Consider the following 22,766-nt stretch of genomic DNA (forward strand, 5'->3'; position numbering starts at 1 on the left):
TCAATTTGTTTTTACAAAAAAAAAAAAAAAAAAAAAGTTGTTAAAAATTGATTTCCGTCTCAAATATCTTTTCAAAAATTTGAGATATTGGCTTTAAACTAATTTTAGCTTTTAAATAATATTATTGTCAACATTCACTACAGTTTTAATTGATATGCCAAAGCAAATTGCTGGAAAGCACAATGATGGCAACACTGATAGACACTTTTTGAAAAATCCTGAACTAACAACAGAAATACCAGGTCTGAATCTTGATTTAATCAATCACTTCCGTGTTATGCTTGAAGTGATATCGCGCGAATGTGAAATTGATGCTGAGAAGTTTGGATTATACGCTAACGAAACAAAGGATATCTATCTTCAAAATTATTCGTGGCATTATAGCCACCATATATACATAAAATCCTTATGCACTCGAAGGATATTATTGAGGCTTGCATTTTAGCTCTTGGGAAGTTGTCTGAAGAAGACCAAGAAGCAAGTAACAAAGAATAAAGGCGTGTTTGAGAGCATTTTAGCCGAAAATCTTCACGGCAAAACTCAAATCGAGATATAATAAACAGATTTTTACTTTCCTCTGATCCTTACCTATCAAGCCGAAGTATAAAGCTTAGTAAAAAAATAAGACCACTAGCTCCAGAATGTATTGCATTGCTAAAAACTTAAGATTGGGAAACATCAAGCTCAGATGGAGAAGATGAATAGTCTTATAAATGTATTTACATAAAATTAAAAATTATTAAATTACGAAACTTTCATACATATCATGTTTTAGAGTTTTTTTTTTAAATTCTTTTTGTTCATTAGATGCTGTCCATAAAATAAAAAAGAAGAAGGATTGAATAAACTGTACATTCATATTACCATTGAATAATTATAATGATACACGAAGCAACCTACCGAATCTCACTGAATCGATAGGAGACCTTAAATCAAAGATAAAAACCTTTGAAACTTCTATGAGCAAAGCTTTTAGAGTTTAATACCCAGTTAAATATAGCCGTAAAACCCATCCTTCTTGGTGGAATGAAGAACTGTCCAGTCTTAGGAAAATGACGAGGACAGTTTTCAATATCTGACACAAACATAAGTTTTACCAACCGTATGAAGACTCGCTTAAAATTTTCAAGCAAGCAAGCAGAAAACTGACAATCAATTGAAGTCATAAAGGACTCTGCTGGGCTCAGCAAAGTTTTATCGAAGGAACATTGTAATCCTTCATTTCTTAAAAAGCCTGATGGAACCTGGACAGCCTCTCAAGCCGAAACTCTTGAGCTACTGATGAAGACGCGAGAGTGATAATCCCGAACCGCCAGTTATGCTTCAAAAGTTGCATGATGTGGCAGCTCCATGGCTGGAACAAATTTTTAAAGGATGCCTCCTTCTAAAACATGTGCCCATGTCGTGGAGACAGGTCAAAGTAGTTTTCATCCCGAAAGTGCGTAGGTGAGGTCACGAACCAGCGAAGGATTTTAGACCAATAAGCTTAACATCTTTTGTGCTTAAGACCTTGGAGCACATTCTTGATTACCATATTAGAGAAATCTAAGTTGGACGACCTCTCGAAAGCTCTCAGAATGCTTATCTTAAGGGCAAATCTACGGAGACTGCCCTCCATGAGGTAGTGCGTACTTTAGAACAAACAATCCATTATAAAGAATTTACTCTTGCCACCTTCCTAGACATAGAAGGTGCTTTTAACAACGTCCTTACAGAATCCATAGAAGAATCGCTCGTTAAGTTCGGTGTAGAAACCTTTATTCGAGAATGGATTATTTCCATGCTCAGTGGTAGGAAGATTCGAGCCACTCTAGGCAATACAATCGCAACAAAACACGTGAGTAGGGGAACACCCCAGGGTGGTGTCCTTTCGCCTCTTCTATGGCTTCTGGTCGTGGATACAATTCTCGTTAAATTAGAGAGATGTGGAGTGAAGGCGGTAGCCTATGCGGATGATTTGGTGCTATTGGTGTCAGGAAAGTACACCTTCGGATTAGTGAAATCACGGAGTCAGCTTTAAAGAAAGTTCGCAGCTGTTGCTCTTTACCACCAAAACTAAAGTACCGCCCTTCACGCTACCTCGACTCAACGGTCAAATCCTATCATTGTCTTCCAGTCTTGAAGTTCGGGTTAAGAAGGCCTGTGTTGCCTTCTACGCCTGCAGCAAAACTTTCGGCAAAAAGTGTCGAAGATGATTTTATGGACGTACACAGCCGTAGTACGGCCAATCTTAACATAATTTTTCTTTCTAAATAATATTTTTTGTTTTCAAGCAACATAAAATTGTCCGTGGGTAAAACAGGGATTTCTGATGTCAAGTCCTGAAACCTTCAGTGTCTTTCCCTGTGCCTTATTGATAGAAATAGCAAAACAAAGCTTTATAGGAAATTGTACTCGTTTATTTGAACAGATATTCGTTAGTAATTATCGGTAACCTGGGAATGGAAACGACTTGACCATTGGCTGAGCCGGAAAGAATCTTAGCTTCAATCACGTTCCTCTGCATAGTTACTATCAGCAATCCAGTACTATTGCATAATTTTGGTACATTTAAATTTCTCATAAGTATTATTGGAGCAACAATTTTCAAGTCCAGTTAATGCGGAGGAAGTCCTGATGATTCAAAAAATTCAAAAACTCAATTGGAATATCAATAGCATTATCTTGATCAGTCAAATTAGCAATAGAAAGATAATTGGTTAATGAAATTTGGGCGACTTACGGTTAAACATTAGCTATTAATTCGTTTTGTCCAGTGACGCTAGTTGCAAGAAATTACGCTCATATTTGTGGTCAATCTTAAAAGAAGCGTACAGAAACTACGATTTTAGGCAAGCATTTATTTCATCACTTTTTGTACATCTTGGCACAACTGGCAATGTTTGCTGAAAATCATCAGCTAACAGTATCACAACACCTCCCATCGGACGTTCACCAGCTCTAAAATCTCTAAGTGTACGATCTAGAGCTTCAGGCCTACCTTCATTTACCATAGTCGATTCGTCCCACACAATAAACGTCATTTCTTTAAGCACTTTAGCTAGTGAGCTTTGTTTCGAGGTACTAAAAAATTGACGCTCTTGGTTTAAAGGCAATTTGAAAGTTGAGTGAAGCTACTGCTAATGCAATTTTTCCTTGCATTCTAAATTTAGCAAGCAAAAGATTGATGAAGAACGTTTTTCTAGTTCCGCCAGGTGCATCACGAAAGAATATTTTACCCCTGTTCTGCATCTCGTTTTTGATTATGGTGTTGTATGCAAGTCGCTTGTCTCGGTTAATTTTTGTTCATTTTCTTGAACGAAAATTGAAAGTTGGTTGGATTCATACGTTGTTTCTGAAAGATAATCCCTGTCCTGAAAAAATTGTCTGTCACGTTCTTCGATCCGTGTAGGAGATTCCATATCAAACCAATATTAATGCCTCATTCATTTGGAAAGCAGAATTGTAAAGACGAATCATATCAAGATAATGTTTAGATACTCGATAAGAATGATTCAAAGACTTTTTAATGATTCCAGTGGATCAGCCATTTCTGCCAATGAAACTTTTCCTCCTGAACAGCAGAGACCTGGTGGTTCTTTAGGCTATTTGAATGCAGGACAGAAATTGCACTTGCAATTTTTTTTAATTATATTGATTTTAAGCATAATAAATTATTGAAAAATGTATATATATGTTATTTATTATAGGCACAAAATAGTGCTTAAAAGAAGATAAGAAAAATATTTTAAAAGGTTTTAAACAATTAAAAATACATACCTCATTTTTAATTTAAGTCTTATTCTAATTAATCTTTATTATGATCCTTTTCACAAATGCCTAAAATATACAAGTGTTATATATCTATGTATAGAAGCCAGAGATAAAGCCTTGATTAAAAATCCCACCTTTCTTGCTTTATTCATTTTATATTGTTTATTAAATTTTCGTGTGAGATATACCTAATTAGTGTTTTCTATTTTATCACATTTTTATCTGAAAATTCCCTTAAAGAACATAAAAAAGTAAACATTTATGTGGAAAATTTCAATTAATACCATGTTAAGTTTTAGAAGTTGCCATAAAAACAACAACAAAAACAACACCAACAATTTATATCCCTTCTCACACTATTATAGTTATACGACGAGTAAACCCATTCGAATCACGCAGATAAAACCGATCGTTGATGACGAAGAAACTATAGCCACAAGTGCTATTAATTAATTTGGAAAACCCTTTACCAAGAATCTAGACCGAGCTATAACAAATAACAACGCAACACAACGCACAGTAATAAAATTATAACTGATGCCGCCAAGTCATGATAAAAAAATAACAACAAATACAGCAACATACACACTCGACTATGTGGAGTGTAAGTTTAATCTTCAAAGTTCATTAGAATGCTTCATAAAACCTAAAGTGTCTTAAATTTTCGATACAACTTAATTTGTGGTCAGAGCTTAGTGAAATAATACTCCTGTCCAAATGGCAGCTTTTAAGATTGGTATTTAGAGGTCTCCATGTATTTCAATTGAGTCTTTAATATCTTCTAAAGGAGTTCACCAATTAGGTACAAAAAGATGTCAATACCTTTTTCAAATTGTATTTAAATTTATTTAAGAAAAAATCACTCTCAAATTTTGAAATAAAAGTTTCTTAATTTATAAAAGAAAGATTCAAAAAGGTTCTCCCAAAAAATTAAAGTTAGAAGTAGAAAAACACGACGACTGACTTGAAACTAAAAAGCTGAAATTCGAAATAGAGCATTTTTAAAAATCGAAGATATTTTCGATTTTTTGAATCAGTCTAATGTGTAGCAATATCCTGGAGGTTATTCGAAGCGCCTTGAAAAACATCCTAACATCCGTTTCGCTTTCGGTATATCATAAACGAGGAGTGAAGTTGGTATATATAAGAGTAGGTTTACAAAAGAGAGAAGACTCACCTAATGCTATCGCAATTAATACGAGCCCATCGAGTTGTATGATGAAAATATGAAAGTTTACTGCCCACAATCGGAAAAGTTTTGTACGTAATTAAAAGTTCTAGAATTGCTTCTAAACAAACGCTTTTAATTTGAAATTGCTCCTGCTCGTCGACCATATTTTCATCGTAAACTTTATTGATTAGCAGCAGGAATGTCATAAAGTACTCCTCGAACTGTTGTCGTGTTGTGAAGCCAAAAATTGATAACCTGCAAATGAGATAGAGAGAAAGAGATTGGTTAGTTAGAGTTAGTTAGCGGTATACGTACGAGGATGTATGTATCTGCCTAGCGAGATATCCTTTGGTTATTTTTATGCTCAAGGATCTTTATCAAACATAAATAGAGTCAGTCATACACACAACACAATACATATACAACACATATGTTTAAACGGAAAACTCATCTAAATTGAGAACAACAAAAAAATAAACACGAGGGAAAATATAAAGCAGCAAACGAGGGCTCAACTCAGACGGAAATATAGTCTAACGATGAAATTTTCGTCGAAAGCTTAATGTAATAACTTTTGAAGGACACAAAATGACACTGGCGCTACAAAAGCCAGGGTTGGTTGTTTCGTAGAAGCGCCTGAGAAGCAAAACTTATAAATTCTTCTTTTTTTTTTTAATTTCTTAATATTACACTTTCTGAAATTTAAGTGGAGTTTCAAGGCGAAAAATATATCGAATCTGTAGTCGAAACTATAATATTTAAAGAAATGCCAGCCAGGTTTTAGAAGTTGGTACTCCCTTTTTGCTACAATTAACTCACCCAGTCTTTAACTTTCCTCTATAACTTAAAAATTAATCAAATCAGAAACATACAATTTTAAAAACTTATGAAAACAGCTTTCACATCCATCTAAACAAAATTACAACCTAACAGGTAAAGTAGTTTCTCAGAAACGTGACTTCCCAACATTGTAGAACTTTGGTCTATTGGTGCAATGCAAGAAATAAGTAAGCGAGGTATTAACAAGATTATTTTTTATTTAAAAAGCGCATGTATGCCATGTATATTCAGTGCCCGCCTCTGCTTCTTTAGGGTGACACGGATCCGAGTGGTCCAATTTTTTTACTGACTCTTCCACATAGATCCCACTGAATTCGATCGATGGAATGTGTTATGTTCACCTTTAGGGCATCGGTCGATTTTGGTTTATTTGCATAGACCTGAGGATTCAAGGAACGACACAGAAAAAGTCTAGCGGGGTCAAATCGCATGACCTTGGTGGCCAATTCACTTCACCCCTGCGAGAGGTAACATTACCCTCAAATCTTTCATGGAAAATGTCAATCTGGCGTTTGGCACATGTTTTCTAGGTCCATTTGGTTCAATTTGGGCCATAAGAAATTAATTATCAAAGTTATTTAGCGTTCGCTGCTGACGGTGACCGCTTCACTAACGATGTTTTCAAAAAAGTACGGACCAAATACGTCGACGGCCTAAAATGCACACCAAACTTTTTGAGGATGTATTCTCACCTAATGAAGCTTCGTGGGCTGGTGTCGTCAGATACGGCGATTTGGCTTTTTAGCACAGCCATTTATCCAAAACCACCTCGTCACTAAAGATTATTTTTCGGCCAAAATTGGGGTCTTGCAAACGATTCGAAGCCCAGCCAGCAAAAAACGGCATTGTCTATGATCATGAACTTTGAGCTCCTGGGTCAGTTGGAACGAGTGTTTGCTCAAATCCCGACCAAAATTCTTCAAGTTGAAGTCTGCGAAAGGCCGAGTTCTTGTGCATGGCGAGGAAAAGATATTTTTCGGGTTTTGCTGTACCCTTTCACGGACCGCAGCAATGTTCTAGGCCCAATCTGCGATCCTTTAACGTATGAGTGTTGGCTGATTGTTTACTAAACCGTTCGTTTTAAATTTAGTCACCAAACGTTGAAGAGTTCACTGTGAAGGGCCCCCACCTCTACAATTTTTAATTCATGATTATGTTAATTGTGAACGATGGTAAAAACTTTGAAAAAGACAACATTTTAAAGGAAATGTTTTCCCGATATCAATGAATTTTAAGGCATAGTAACGTTAGTGCGTGACAATCTCAGAGTTATTTCATTATAATTTAGTGTTCTTACTCAACAACTTAATAAACTCTGATTTTCATTTGGGGATAATCGAAAAAAATATTGTAAAGTAATGTGAAATAAATTTCACTGAAAAGTTACATATTCACACGAAAATTCTTATTCACGATCTCTGTTGTGGACGAAGTATAGGTTAGGTTAAAGTGGCTGCGGATTCAGAATCCACACACTTAGGCCAAAAGAAAAGGCCCATTGTGTTATCACATGAATCTAGGGTATCACTTCTTACAAGTCGATCCATTTTGAGCTTTTTATATATATATAGAAGATATTTGATATCCTTTTTAGCTAGTTCACTGGGATTATCAAAACAGTAGTCTTCCAGATGAAATTTGCGTCTTAGTGAAAGAGCAGGGCAATCGTAGAGAAGGTGAGAGATTGTTTAATCTTCTTCCCGTCCATACAGCTCCTGCAGAAGTCATTTGAGGCGACACCAAGTCGTATTGCGTGTCTGGCTATAAGACAGTGTCCCGTAATATGAAGTCTGGCTTTGAGATAACAAGCCTTTATTGCGATTTAGGTCCAGTGAAGGCCATATGAGTTTTGTGGTTGTGCATGTTGGTAAATGCTGTGGACGAAGGTGAAATAAATATTTTTCCGGCAATATTCAGTTTCAACGAGCATGATTTATTAGGAATTTTTTCCCGATTCACATTCAAGATATTTTTTTTGTTAAAAAGTTAATCGTTTAAGACTTAATATCATATGTTTTTTTAAGGGTTTGGGAACTTAAAATGATAACACAAGAATTTACTATTTTTGAAATGATTTTTCGGCTTGAATATTGGCTTCCAATCTTTCAAAAGTTTTTAAAATAATTGGCTTCTAATCCTTCAAAAGTTGCTGGTTTGATTCATAATACGGCAGAAGTTGGGTTCAAGGGTATACTGATGATGAGCATTCTCATAAGCACGAGTATTAGGGTTGAACTGTTTAATGGAAGGAAGGCAACTGGCTGTTTCCTTAGAGCATAAACCGTTGATATAACGTTAAAAAAGGGTAAGACAAGTAACCTTACGACGATTTTCAAGCGAACTGACTTATAAATGAACCAATGATGATACGATCACCAGTCAATTTAAATGCGTTACGTTCAATACTGTCCAAGAGACTTAAGTAAGTTGCAGAAATACCAAGAAGGGAGTTATTTTTAAGCTTTGAACATATACACATAAGTCTTGTAGATAACAGCCAGATTTTTGTTGCGTTTCTTGCGACATCGCGTATATGATCGTTTCACAAGAAGTTCTTGGTGATACACATACTGAGAATATCGAATAATGGTAAGGGGGTTTTACCTCGCTTTAACGTTTTCAAAGTATTAAATTCCATGCATTGAACAATGCTGTTCAGGTTGATATTTAAGCAGCATATCATAATTTACCGATAAAATTTTGTATCCGAAAAAGGAGGGATGTAAGTCTAACAACCAATATGAAAAGAGTTCTATCATCAACAATGTATTGGATTAGAAGTTGTAGACAGGGGATCACTAATAAAAATTAGAAAAAGTGTTGGGAACAAAACAGAGCCCTGAGGCACACCAGCATTTATTATGTTGTTTTCGTACTTGAACCCACCCTTAATGTAATTATTAACCCAATGTAGAAAGGATTCATGAAAACCGATAGCACGTCAATGTTTAGCTGAGTAATTCTTAGAAACATTGTAGGGATCATTATTCACTGCAACAGCAGTTCATTTCTCATTTCCAAAGAATTGGGGACAGATGATGACGCAAGTTAGTAAACAGCGCCAAACAGGAAATTTTAATGGTACATGTAATGAAGATTCCTTCATGACAAAACCATTTAACCTAATTGGAAATCAATGCGGTCTACTAACAAATATTACAAGATCTATTCAGATCCTAACCTAGATCTTTTACCTAATCTACAACTTATCAAAAACTTCTAGGTATCCATCCTGTCTAGGTCTTATTGGAAAAATGAATCATTTTTGACAGATGAAATAATCAACAGATGGATCAAAAACCGATGACAGGGTTTGGCCTTCAGAGAAGCCCTCTTTTTTCTCTGAGAATACTACCGATATAAGCATGTTCTTAATAATAACGCTATCATAAAATCATTGGACTCAATCGCAATAAACGCACTAACAGCCAGAAACTACCGATCATCTTTTGTGGAAATGGAAGAGAAGTTCCGAATTCACCGGATTTGGATGCGGGTCATATAGAAATGCCAACAAATTGCGAAGCTGAAGAACTTGCAACATATAGAAAACTTTACCTTTGATGGGCAACAAATCCAACATCGGTATACCACTAACTTCTTGTAGACTTATGCTAAAGCATTATACCATAAAAAGGACCGGCCACAGATGATCTAATACAACCACTTGTCACCCAACAAAACAAATTTTTCCAATGCTTGATGCTTAACGCTCTAAGCAACTTATTTCGGTTGGTAGATTGCACATTAGGCCCGTTAAAAGAGTTCTTCCATGACACTGCTTAATGGGTAGGCACTCTTTTTGACTTGGGCCCTTGCCAACGATTTTTGCAGAAGCTATATGAATGAAGGAAAAGACGAGTCAGTTTCTCATCTTCTATGTTCATGTCCCTCCCTATCCTAAGAACGTAAACTCAACTTTTAAGAAAATGATCCTAATGATCTATAAAATTCCGAAATCTATTGTCTTAAACTCTTCATTGTTAGCTCTTAATGGTTCAATAAGGTAGACCTTAAGATCTATGTGGTATCACAACGGACCAACTATTGGTCTATGTGTGTTAGTTTCGCCATCAAAAGCTACCTCTAAGCGTTGTTCTGAAATAAAGCAAATCATGATTAATTGCTAAAGCTTACTAAACAGAAATGTCAGGACCGTTTGACATTCTTAAACCTCAAATCACAAAAAAGCTATTCAAACTTCTCATTTGGCTACCAAAACCACCTTTTTACAATATCACCCTCAGTCTTGATTCATATTCAAGGTAAATTATGGGAGTTTATTCTAGTTTTGAAAAAAAAAGTTGACCTCCTCACAAGGCACCTTTACAAACTTAAACACATTGGATTCCGAATAAATACATCCCTGTTTACAAAATGACAACACCGCTGCTTCCAAGGGCCGCGCACCGCGCCGCCGACTGTTGGGCACCCAATTGTGAGTCAGTTATGGCTTTTGGTACAGCACCACTGGCTCCCTAGCTTGCTACTATTTCACTTTGACGATGGGTGATGGCAGCTAGCTACAACGCTATGGTAGCGGTAGGTAGCTACGTAGTCTGCAGCCGCCTAGTAGCACTGATGTTATACCAAGTAGTGCGGCTGGTTTGAGTTTGCTAAGTGTCTCATTGTGGGGAGTTTCCTGCAGCTATTTTATGTGATCTGTCAAGTTACAGTGTTCGTTAACGGTACATGTGAGTAGCACAGATATGTGTTAAATATGTGCTGCTGGCGTCTAGACTAGACAACACATACCTACAATAACAATACACCACCTAGTTACGTACAAATATAAATACAATTTTGCAAGGATTTTAGCAGACAAGGGAATAATTTGTTTTCCATTTCCATGGTTACATCGAGGATGAGCACAAGGACGATGTTGATGAAGTTTTTGTTTTTAGCTTAAGGGGGTATAGATTATGCTTTCGCTGATACAGATATGAAGATAAATATAGATACAACTGCGAGCTGTACCTACCATCATCTGGATGATATGGGAATGATGGTGAGGGGGAAACAAGCTTATAATAGGGACACCAAGTTAAATGAAGTATTTAAGTATTATCGGATGCAGCATAAGGATATGCAAAATGAAAGTGATAACATAATGATTTATAGCGAATCATTATGTTTTATGCTATAACATACCTTCCTTCCTACCTTCCTACGAGTTGACATCATGGAAGGATTATTTTTCTCTAATGAGAGTATTTTATATGCAGATGCATATTGAAATTGTTAAATGTCTAATGCAGAGAGGGGAGTACTAATATCTACGAGTAGTAGAAAGCTCAGGAGGGTTGATTTTACAAGGACTTATCTACTCTAGGCACGAGTAACTTTTGTTAATTGAAGGTCTTTAAAAGCACTTATAAAATGAAGGTTTACATTTTTAGAGCTTATTTTAACAAAAAAAATGACGAATTAAATTTTATTAGATGCAAGGATTTTGTCATGTTCACAGAATTGATTGACTGATTTCAATTTGTTTAGCAAGCACTTAACACAGTAAATTTCAAAATTTGAATAACTCATTCTATAGTTCAAGACCTTCAAAATGCAAGTTTTCGGTGGAATCAAATAATTTTATGCATAAAATCACATATGAGCCTTTTTTTAATTTTGAATTATTTATTATTTATAAATGATTATATAAAATGAGATACGATGGGAAACAAAATTGCAAAGTGGAAGTATGATAAACGAAAATAATTTAGGAGAGATGAAAGTTCCTAAAACAATTTTAGTTTTTAGTATAGCCTAAAAACGAAACCGGAAACACCACTCAAAACATACAATTTGTAGCTTCATTAATAAGGTTTATTAGAGTTGTACCGTTCTTCTTGCTTTTGTAGTGCTCATTTGCTCATCTATACAAAGCTTTGGATTAGCGGAAGTATTCCATATTCTTTATTTAAGGCCTCAAAAATTGGAGAAATTTGAATATCTTTTCGGCATTAGGATTACTCCTGGAAAAACATTTAGTGTTGCTGTTGAAATGAAGATATTTTCTGATTTTTCAAACTTATTTAATGGCATGGTTTGTTGAAAGGGAGGTGTACCATGTTGCAGGGGGACCTGTAGAAATCTGAATGCCTGGAATAGAGAGTGTCAATTCTTCCTCAGGCTTAGGATGTCTTCATCCAAGTTGTATAGTCATTTTTCTTTTTCAAAAACATCCCCAAAAACTCTTCAAGGAATTCTTCAAAATTTAGTTCTAAATCAGGATCTACTAAACTATCTAAATCGAGACAGACATAATAAATAATAAATTAGGTGGTGCAACAGTCCGTTGAAAACTAGGGCCTAGTGACTTACAACTCTCAACCATTCTTGTGTGCTGGTAATGCTATCAGGAATGGAAGGTACCTGTGTTTTAAGCTTAATCCGAAGAGCTTATTTGAGAAAGCACTTTTCGTGACAAGAATTCCTCTTGGAGAATTTGGGAAGGCAAAGGCAGGGATTGATTACAAGACCTCTGGCATTGCAGTTTATCGCACTAACCACTACTCCATTGGTACGGGTAGATTTTGGAGCCCGTGGCGGCCATTTTGTTTTGGTGACATCTGTCAAATCTTATATATATGATTCTGTTATTTATGCCAAATCATCATGGTTAAATGGTTATGGTTATTAAAATGATTGTTCGTTGTTCGTGGGCCTTCACAGACGACTCTTCAACGTTTAGTGGCCAAATTTGAAACGACAAGGCCATGCGGTTTGACCTCTCTAGACTTTTTTATGTGCAGTTTCTTGAAGTCGAAGGTATATGCAAAAAGGCGAGCATTTGAATGGTGTCATATTTCACTTAATGGCATACATGCGTCTTTTAAATAAGACACATTTTTTGTTAATACATCACATAGAGCTTGTTTTATTCCATTTCAACATCTTGTCGCCCTTATAGAAAAACTATTTATTAGTTTAAAATTAGTGAACAAAAAGTGCAGAAAATGACATAAAATGTGTCTTAATTCGAAAAAAATGCCACTAAGCTGAAATTCAGTAAAGAGCTTTATTTCTAAAAGGTGGTCAAATTGGGTCGATGTTGAATGTGAACCATACAAAAGATTTTTTCTGCATTTCATTTGATATTTGCAAATTTAAGACTTATTCAATTTATACCATAGAAAGATACATAATTGTGCAACGCGTTAAAGTTATTCAGGCTTATTATTAAACGGGCCTTCGATTTATTCTGTCAATTTAATCGTCCAAATGTGCGTACAATAGAAAAAATCGCTCAAAAATTTGAGCAAACTTTGTATGTAGGAGATGTGAAACCCCCGGTCATTCTCGTACAGCTCGTACTGCAGAGAACATTTCTGCTGTTAGCAAAAGTGTGACTGAAGAGCCGTCCACCAAAACACGTCGAGTCGCGCGACTCGTGCTGCCACGTCATTGATAAACGTTATGCATAAACACTTGAATTTGCCCATTTCAAGCTTCGTTAATGGTCAGAACGGTGGCATGAAATGGCAACAGTGGGTGATCATTTTTTTAAGAAAATCAACCGCAGTGACAAGACACATTTTTAACAAAGTTGATTCGTCAACTACAGCTAATGGCCGGACGTGTTATCTCACTTGGTGACGATGTCAATTGGCCGCCAAAATTATGTGATTTCACATCGTTTCACTTCTTTCTTTGGGGTACTTTAAAAGAAAGGGTGAACGTCGATAAGCCAGCAACAATTCAAGAGTTAAAAGATGAAATGTTTCGGCACATTACCGGCAAAGAAACTCAAACTTGCCTTTGCGTCATCGACAGTTTGGCTATATTTTGTTCTATATACAGTGTAGCAAAAGTCTTGGTACCCGTGTGGGTATTCTTGATAAATGAGTTGTGTAAATGATATTAAGACACAATTTTCAATTTATGTTTTGATTTATTCAAGTTTAAGTTTATTTAACAAATTGACACAAGAAAAACAGAAAAATATCCTTCAAGGATCTTAAAACGGTTAACATAAAAGTATTAGTCCCTAACAACAATAGTGCAAAAGTCTTGGTACCCTAGAAGGACAAAAGAATTTAATTCGGTTTCGAATGTTTTATGTTAAGAATATAATTACCTAATATTTTGTAGGAAAACCTTTGAGCCTAATAACCTCTTTTAAACGATTTAGCATAGAGTTCACAAGTTTTCGCGTGACATCTGATAATATTAATTCCCATTCTGATACTGGGAGCTCTTTAAGGTGGGTTTTGCTCGTTATATTGTGTTTTCGAAGTCGTTTCTCTAAGACATCCCATAAATGTTCGATTGGGTTAAGATTTTGGAGGGTGTAACTAGCATGTGGGGCGTGTTGTAGACGATCCACAACTTTACATTTGTAGCCGTATGCATGGAATTGTTATCCTGTTGGAAGTGATATGTGTCTACGATCCCAAGTTTCTCTGCACTTTGTTGTTAGTTTTGTTTTAAGATGTTCAAATAAACTTCCTTATTCATAATTCCATCAATTATTGTAAAATTCCCGACACCACTAGGTGACATACACCCTTATACCATTACACCACCGCCACCGTGTTTCACAGCTTTAATTGTGTTTTTAGGATTCAATGCTTCGCCTTATTTTCTCCACACTCTAATCCTCCCATCTGAGCCAAAAATGTTGAATTTCGACTCATCGGAGAATATTACGTTATCCCAAAATTCATTTGATTTATTTTTATAATCCTTTGCAAAGTCCAGTCTTTTCTTTTTATTTATTTAACTTACAAACGGCTTTTTACGAGGTGTGCACGACTTAAACCCAGATCTCTGGAGCGATCTTGCAACTGTCCACGGAGAAACTGTTTTATTTAAACTAATCTGTATATCGGTAGCAATCTTTAGAGCACTTTTGAATGGATCTTTTTTTATTATACTCGCGATTTTTCGTTCATCTCTTTCTGTAAGCTTGCGCGGACGACCAGACCTGACTTTATTTTCGGTTCGGTTTTCTTTATTGTAACGGTTAATCACATTTTGTATGGTAGATTTGGGTCGTCCAACTATTTTATTAATATCCGTATAACTATTACCTTGCTCATGGCAATTAATGATAATTTGACGCTCATTTACCGTTAATTCTTTTCTAACCATCGCTGTTTTGGTTTTAAACAACAACATTTCTTTAACCTTAACCTGCACGACTGATCGCTTTGTACTGATTGACACACACATGTCATATTACAAGCTTCATGCAAAAAAAAAAACTAAGCCAACAGGACCGTTACAAATTTAAACATTTAATACTAGTAATGTGCAAAAGTACCTAGACATATATAAGTTCTGAAGTGATTTATGTAATTTGTATAGAGTTCTAAATGTCATAAAATAACTAGTTATAGTTAGGGGTTATAATATCTATAACATCGAAGTATTGGATGCATTGATATATTTTGCAGCTTTTGTATACAGCTCATTGAACTTTAAGTTTTGAGTAAGACTGCAAAACAAAATTCAAAATGTGGTAAATATTTATAGTAGTTATATTGGTCATGGTAGCCAGTGCGCGTTTTAGACACCGCAACATCCACAAAGGAACTTGGACTTCTCCGGATCAATCTACTGTCAACCAGATTGACATTGCGATCGACGCCAGACACGTTTCCAGCATCATGGATGTACGAACTTTCCGAGGAGCTAACATCGACTCGGACCACTACCTCGTTGTAGCCAAGGTAGCACTTCGGATTTCCAGACCCAAGGCAAAACAAGGAGGTGCTGGGAGAAGGTACAACGTCGAACGGCTACAATCGCCAGAGATCGCCAAATCCTTTTCCGAACGAGTTACAAGTACCCTCTCTCGAAGTTCTCTGCCGCCAACACAATGTATCGAAAACCAGTGGCAACATTGCCAAGATGCAATCAGAGAAGCCGCCTCTTCGTGTTATCTACGGTCCCGTATCAAAGGGGAGTGGAGAAGAAGATGGAACGACGAGCTGTACGGGCTGTACAGCAACGTAGACTTAGCCAGAAGTGTAAAAGTCCAACGACTAAGAAGGGAACACCCCAGGGTGGTGTTCTTTCGCCTCTTCTATGGCTTCTGGTCATGGATACAATTCTCGTTAAATTAGAGAGATGTGGAGTGAAGGCGGTAGCCTACGCGGATGATTTGGTGCTATTGGTCTCAGGAAAGTACACCTCTGTGATTAGTGAAATCACGAAGTCAGCTTTGAAGAAAGTTAGCAACTGGGCGACTAGTTGTGGACTAGGAGTTAACCAAAGTAAATCTGAACTGTTGCTCTTTACCACCAAAACTAAAGTACCGCCCTTTACGCTACCTCGACCCAACGGTCAAATCCTATCATTGTCTTCCAGTGCAAAATATTTGGGAGTTATACTCGACCCTAAACTAAACTGGAAACTAAAAATTGAAGTACGGGTTAAGAAGGCCTGTGTTGCCTTCTACCCCCGCAGCAAAACTTTCGGCAAAAAGTGGGGACTTCAGTCGAAGACGATTTTATGGACGTACACAGCCGTAGTACGCCCTATCTTAACATATGGTTCGAATGTGTGGTGGCCTGCTCTAAGCAATGCCTATAATATTAATAATCTAAAGAAGGTTCAGAGAACAGCTTGCGTGGGCACCACAGGGGCCATGCGTACTTACCCAACGGACGCCTTAAACGTTATTTTGGATCTTCTACCAATCGACCTTTTTATTAAATACATAGTTTCCTGCAGCGCTATTAGGCTGAAGGAATCAAAGCTGGTTGTCAAAACCTTATGGTTACAGCAACACAACGAAATTAATTCCCTCAGATATTATCTCGATAGACACTGACTACTGGACTCCTACTTTGAACCTTAGTAAGGGTTTTAAGGTTATGACATCGTGTTGATAGGTTTCGACACAACCATCTTTACTGACGGTATCTTTTCTGAGTCCCTAAATGTAACCAAATCTTTTAGGCTTCCTGACTTTGTTAGCGTTTTTCAGGGTGAACTGCTGGCAGTAAGGGAGGCATGTAAGATACTTAAACAAAACCCAAACCAAAACCGAAATGTAGCTATCTTTACAAACAGTCAGGCAGCTGTCAAAACCATTAACTCGGCCACATCCTCATCTAAATTGATCCAGCAATGTCACGATGAGCTTGCGAACCTGAATATTAACCTGCGCTAACATAATCGCTATGAAGCTTCTCTATCAATCTATCCCTTTCAATCAAAGGTCAAACGAGTTTTTGGTATCAAAACGGCGCACTACAGCGCTAATTGGATCTTAGGCTAAGTTGCCTTGATCGCCATTTCTACCTTCTTACCTACCTAAGATGACTGGGTCACGAAGAGCGCATGGAAACCAATGCTCCGGCCCGGAAAGTCTTCGAGTCCACACCCACGAATAGCGCAGTAGAGGAAAATCGCGAATCACATGGCGCGCACAAGTGGAAGGTGACCTCACCCAATTTGGAGCGCGAAACTGGAGACATCTAGCTAGGGACCGAGCTAGATGGAGAAGTTTGCTGGGTTAGGCCCTAGTGCACACAGGACTGTAGCGCCACCTTAAGTAAGTAAGTAAGTAATATTGGTTAAAGACTTACTCTTTTTGAAACTTTTTTTAAATACATTAACCAAGCGACTTAGTATGATTTATAATCAATACTACAACAAGTATTTCTTGATCTATTGTTGCATCAATGTTAATATTATCATCTTTATTTATAAGTCTTTCAAATTCCTAAATTATTTCATCTTCAACACACAAATATGAATTGTCCGCAAACAAAGCAAGCTCTTTATTTTTAACAGTTTTGCTCATATCGTTTTTGCAGCACTTAAAATTAGTGCACTAAGTATTAAGCTTTGACGTATTTCAAGATCAATCCACTTACTATCAGATGAAACATTGTTAATTTTGGTTGTTGGTTTAGACCCCACAAAATACTTTTAAAATAATTCAAGAACGGTGCTATATTAATTCCATATGTATACAAGTTCTCTAGTAAGATATTCGGATCAATGGCCGCAAAAACTTTCACACATTTTGATATAAATCATTTCTATCTTATCAGAATGTGAACAACTTTCGATGTCAAAAAAGGTTTTAGACAAGGTGATGCGCTGTCATGTGATTTTTTTAACATCGTGCTTGAAAGAATAGTGCAGAGCTCACACTTCAACACTAGAGGCACTATCAATTACCTCACCCTTATAGACAATATAATATGTTAAACCAGCTCAGCACACAATTTTTCGAAACTTTAGTCAACGACGATTCTTTCGATTGTCCTTTATAGGTCGTCCATGAAATTATCCTCTTATTTTTTGTCCATAGACCAAGAATGCTTTTGTTTAATTAATTTTAAAATCTTGGAAGAACGCAAAAAGTACTCTAACATCTTGTTTATCTATCGCCCCTTTTCGGGCCTTATTAACTCTCTGATATACAAATATCAGGACAAATCTTCTTATTTCAAATAACTGGCTCTTAGAGAGTTTAAATGCTACCAACCAACCAACACATTTCACACTATTCAAAATGAATACAAAATAATCACCTTAGATATGAATAATTTAATTAGATTTTATTCTCAAATCTTCTTCAAAACAACAAAATAATGTTTTCAATTATTTCTGGTAATTCAAATTTGTGTAGCCAAAGGTACTTGAATTCCTTACTTCTTTTCAACTTGAATGTAAGTAGAATTTAAAATTTAAAAAAAACAATAACAAATGGTTATTCTAAAGACTCATTTCTCTTAAGCCTGAATTACCATTTAAAGAGTTTAAAAAAATTCCATTTCTACGTTAACGCTTCATTTGGTAATTTTTTACATTTATCAAGTATAACCCTCTTCTTTTTTAGAGCCCTTTCTAAATGCAATAAAAAACAATCATCAACTAGGCACGTGTTTAATAAGCATTCAATCAAAGCTAATTATTTTAATTAAATGCAACATATTTCATCTTCAAATAATCGTCTTTGCACTACAAATATTTATTTAGCCCTAAATCAATACATCACACTTCACATGGTAAATTTTATTTAAGTGGTTCCTACCTATACATACCTACAAACCATTCTTCCTGCCTATACTTTCAACCTACCTACAAAACGTGGACAAACTGGCAGTTTTGGTAGGGTAGTGGTCAATGTTAAATCCCTAAATGCGATAAACTGGTACCTGTTGCCGAAAATGTCCATCCCGTTGCTGTGCCATACCGTGTCTGTTGACACTCTTTTCGAAAGGCAAACATTTATCCCCATTATATTTGCTCACACAAACAATAGATTTAAAGACTATAATGGCAGTGACAGCCACAAATGGTTTAGCGATGGAGCTGGATTCAGAGCTGCAAGCTGGAACTGGAGAGGACGTTATTTTTCTATATCATACCACACCCCCCCTTCTCACCCGTCGGGCTTCTTTTCCGACCTACCTAACATTATCAAATATTTGCACTTGAATCCTAGCCAAAAGCCTGAAGTTGATCTAAACACAAAGTTTATCCACCATCGTCAGATGATGGCTCGAAGGCAGAAAGCAAAAGAAATCTCGAGAAAACAACTTGAGTCCTTTTTTCGATTACACATAAACAGTTTTTTTTTTTTTGAAAAGCTGCTGAATTGCATGCAATAATTTCGGATGATGATAAGGATGAGGATCAAGTTGTAGGAGGATGAGGACGAGGACGATGAAATCGACATCAACAAACGACAACGACAGCAACAGCAACACTTACCTCTTTACAAATTTTTGCAAAACATCAACATCACTGAGGTGTTCAACCGGAATCGAGGGTAGTTTCCCGTTCGAACTTTTAATCTGGCTCTCATAACCGCCAGCGGCACCAGTCCCACCCAAGCCACCCCCACTCTGTTGGTATATCTCCAATGGGGTCACAGCATATGCATAAAATCGATTTGTCCGTAAAATTGAGATTCCAATCGATTTGAGAATCCGCTAGAAGATGCAAAACACAACAACAAAAAACAGGAGTATGAGAGCTTGAAAAGAAAATCTAGTACAGTGTGTCATTCATACCATTGGCACTGTGGCACATTTGATTTGGGATCCTTTCGTGCTGTCGTCGTAGTCAACATCTAGTTTGGTTTCAATCAGCTTGGCCAGGAAAATTGCCTTTTGGAAGACTGACACGCTCTGCGTGCGAGAAGGTTTCATTGTCGTCGAAGTAGCAGCAGGAGGAAGCAACAACTGGGCTTTGTATTTTTTGTAGAAAATCGTGTTTCCCATTGATTGAGTTACTACGACAAACAGCATATTAAGGACATGATTTAACAGTTGTGCATTTGTCTCAGCAGCCGATTTGTGACCCACCCCTTCATCATCGTCGTCGTAGTCGTGGTGGTCGTCAACATCGACATTGATTTGGCCTTCGCTGGATAAATTGAATTCGAGCCAAATCAATTTGTGCCTCAAAATGGCATCGATGCACGAGGTGAAAGTGAAAATCTCAAGTGCTCCTCTTTGCTGATTCATTACGCTTAGTTCAATACTTTTGCAGTATGTCCAAAGGAACTTTTTGAGTGCTGCTACGACTTCAGGACGCAGCAGATGTTCTTTGACAAACTTATCAATGAATTTCGATTCGATGTAAATTAATGCCAGCTCTTCAATTTGCTTCAAATTTTCCATCAAAGCGATGACAGCTTTAGCTAGATACAAGGGAAACTGTCCATGGCCATGGCCATGGCAATGGAAGCCTTTGGTTTTGTTGGAGCTGTGGAAATTGTCAATATGGGTAACTAGAGCTTGTAGGGCTACCTTGGCCAAGGGATTGACATTCATGTAATGTATGTGCGGATTAAATTGGATGCAACTATTGCGAAATGAGAACATCATTGACTTTAGAGATGTATCGATGGCCGATGTAAGGATTCGTTCGACGTCAAATTCGGGCGATGCGAAGATTTTACCGAGTTTGTATTCGGATGTTATTTCGAGCAGGATTCGAGATAGGCGTTCGGGGTCTGCTGCTGGCGAAGACTTCATGATCTGAAAAGTAGAAGAAAATGGTTTTTACTAGTAAGCGTTTGTACGTTAAGGTTTTTGAGTAGTTTAAGAACTCAGATATTAGAACTTAAATTTAAGCTAAAGAAATTGAACATTTTCCATACATTCTGTTGTAACTATAATTTAGATGATTAAATTTTAAACAAAGTGCGAGATCTAGAAAATAGAAAAAGATAATGTATTTTTAGCAGATCGATGTCAAATCAGCATTTTTAGTTTTCTATGCTGAGGAAGGAATTTATATGCGATAGCCAGATGAAAATTGGAAATTTTGTCTCTAAGTCGATTAAATCAATATAATGGTCTGAAACAAAAGTTAAAAAGGTTCGTTACTTCAATGAATATTTGCCAGCTTATGAGCTTTCTCATTTTCGTTAGTTATTGGCGACAAGCTTTGATTTGATTGTAGAGGCAAAAAATGACTTTAATGCTGCTTGGCATACCTGCTTTTGATAACGCAATTGTTAAGACCTGCAGCATAGTCATGTGTGGAACATTGTGTACTCATTGGTTTCAGACAAGATGGTGATAAAGTTTGTGATATTAAATTGTTCCGTATGTATTCCTGTAGAATCTGAATGTGTGGCTGGTTCAGCAGTTTTCTAGCTCAGCCGTTAGACACTGTTTCCAGCAGTTTCCTTTATACATAGGACCAGAAGTAAGAGATTCTCTGAGTAGAATGCTATCGGAGCTTTCTTGTATCTCTCTCGCATATTTGGACCCCAATTTAGCTTTTTATCTGGAAAAAGTTTGATTCCCTCTATCTAGAATTGTTTAACCTGAGATTTTCTTCCTATTTGTAAAGAGTACTAGGTCTGTTTTAAGGGTTAAGGTTAAGGTTTGGTTCAATTGTTCGCTAATAGTGGTTAGGAATTTTCTTGTCGTTATTAACTCTACATTATCTGCGTAAACTACTACTTTAAGTTCACTGTATTCAAGATTGGTAGAGATTCAATTCATGACCAGGAGAAATAAAAATAAACCTTTTTAAAACTAATGGATAAGCCCGCTGTTGACATATTTATGTTTTAACATACTCATGATCCGTTTTATAATGGATTGTTTTATTTCGAGAACTGTGAGGGCTTATTCTATGGTTTTCACCACGCATTGTTTTTCTGTTTCTTCACTTTTGCCTCTGGAGTAAGCATGTTGTGTAGAAGGTAAAACATCTGGCCTCAGATTGCTAAGTCTGTGAATATATAGAAGTTGAAGGTTTTTAGGAATTACCCGTGTTAGATGGGTATATAGCCTTTAGCATTTAGGTATTAGAACTAATCTGACCTCGTGCCACAATTTAAAGACATACCCCATTTAAGGATGTTGTGAAATAGAACTATTTGTCTACCGGAATTACATACCAGTAGGAACTATATTTTCGGTTGCAGCAGGAAAAGTAGGTATTTAGCAAGAATTCTAGACGGTCCGGACATGATTTTGTCCTTTGACATTGGATTTTTTAAATGACACAAAGAAATTTCTATCAAAACAATTTCGATTGAAGAATATGCACAAAGTTTAAAATTTTCTTGAAATTCGAGTAGAAAGTCAAATTGCATTTGGCAAGATTTGAAATGCAAGACGGTAAAGTCCTGCCACTCGGATTTGGATGCATCTGCTCACTTCTTCAGTAGATTTCAAAATTGTTTTACAGAGTTACACTGGATAGGACACATCAAGAAACCTTTCAATTAGTCCGAGGAATAATGGCAGCTTTCTTTTGAAAGGATATATGCAGATTGGGGAAATGATATTAGCGACAGAAAATCTGTACGTGCGTGGGTATGTTTTTCAGTCTTTATTTTTACAATTACAAAGCAAATATAGGTTAAATCTCTTTTATACCGTGGCAGAATATGTAGTACTATGTAATGTCAGATTAAAAGGAATTGTTGTGTGAATTGGATGTGGAAGTCCTTGTAGTTAAGGTTAAATTTTCGATCATAAGCATGCATGCGAATATCTAACGAACCTACCTAGAGAACAGAAGTGCGTAAAACATATCGACACAAAACATATTGTTTATT

The 22,766-nt window shown here is 36.5% G+C and overlaps 1 protein-coding gene across 1 annotated transcript in view; it reads right to left on the minus strand.

The window, feature by feature from the left end:
* LOC129943030 (uncharacterized) overlaps window positions 1–22,766 on the minus strand; it is a 225,153-nt gene that overhangs the window by 56,269 nt on the left and 146,118 nt on the right. Inside the window, exons 18-20 of the mRNA XM_056052234.1 lie at window positions 19,750–20,721; window positions 19,448–19,668; window positions 4,931–5,179 (exon numbers count right to left, since the gene is read on the minus strand). Of these exons, the coding sequence (XP_055908209.1) occupies window positions 4,931–5,179; window positions 19,448–19,668; window positions 19,750–20,721 (1,442 nt within the window). The remainder of the gene's footprint in view (window positions 1–4,930; window positions 5,180–19,447; window positions 19,669–19,749; window positions 20,722–22,766) is intronic.

Source organism: Eupeodes corollae, chromosome 1 (genome assembly GCF_945859685.1).
Source record: "Eupeodes corollae chromosome 1, idEupCoro1.1, whole genome shotgun sequence".
Lineage (NCBI taxonomy): Eukaryota > Metazoa > Arthropoda > Insecta > Diptera > Syrphidae > Eupeodes > Eupeodes corollae.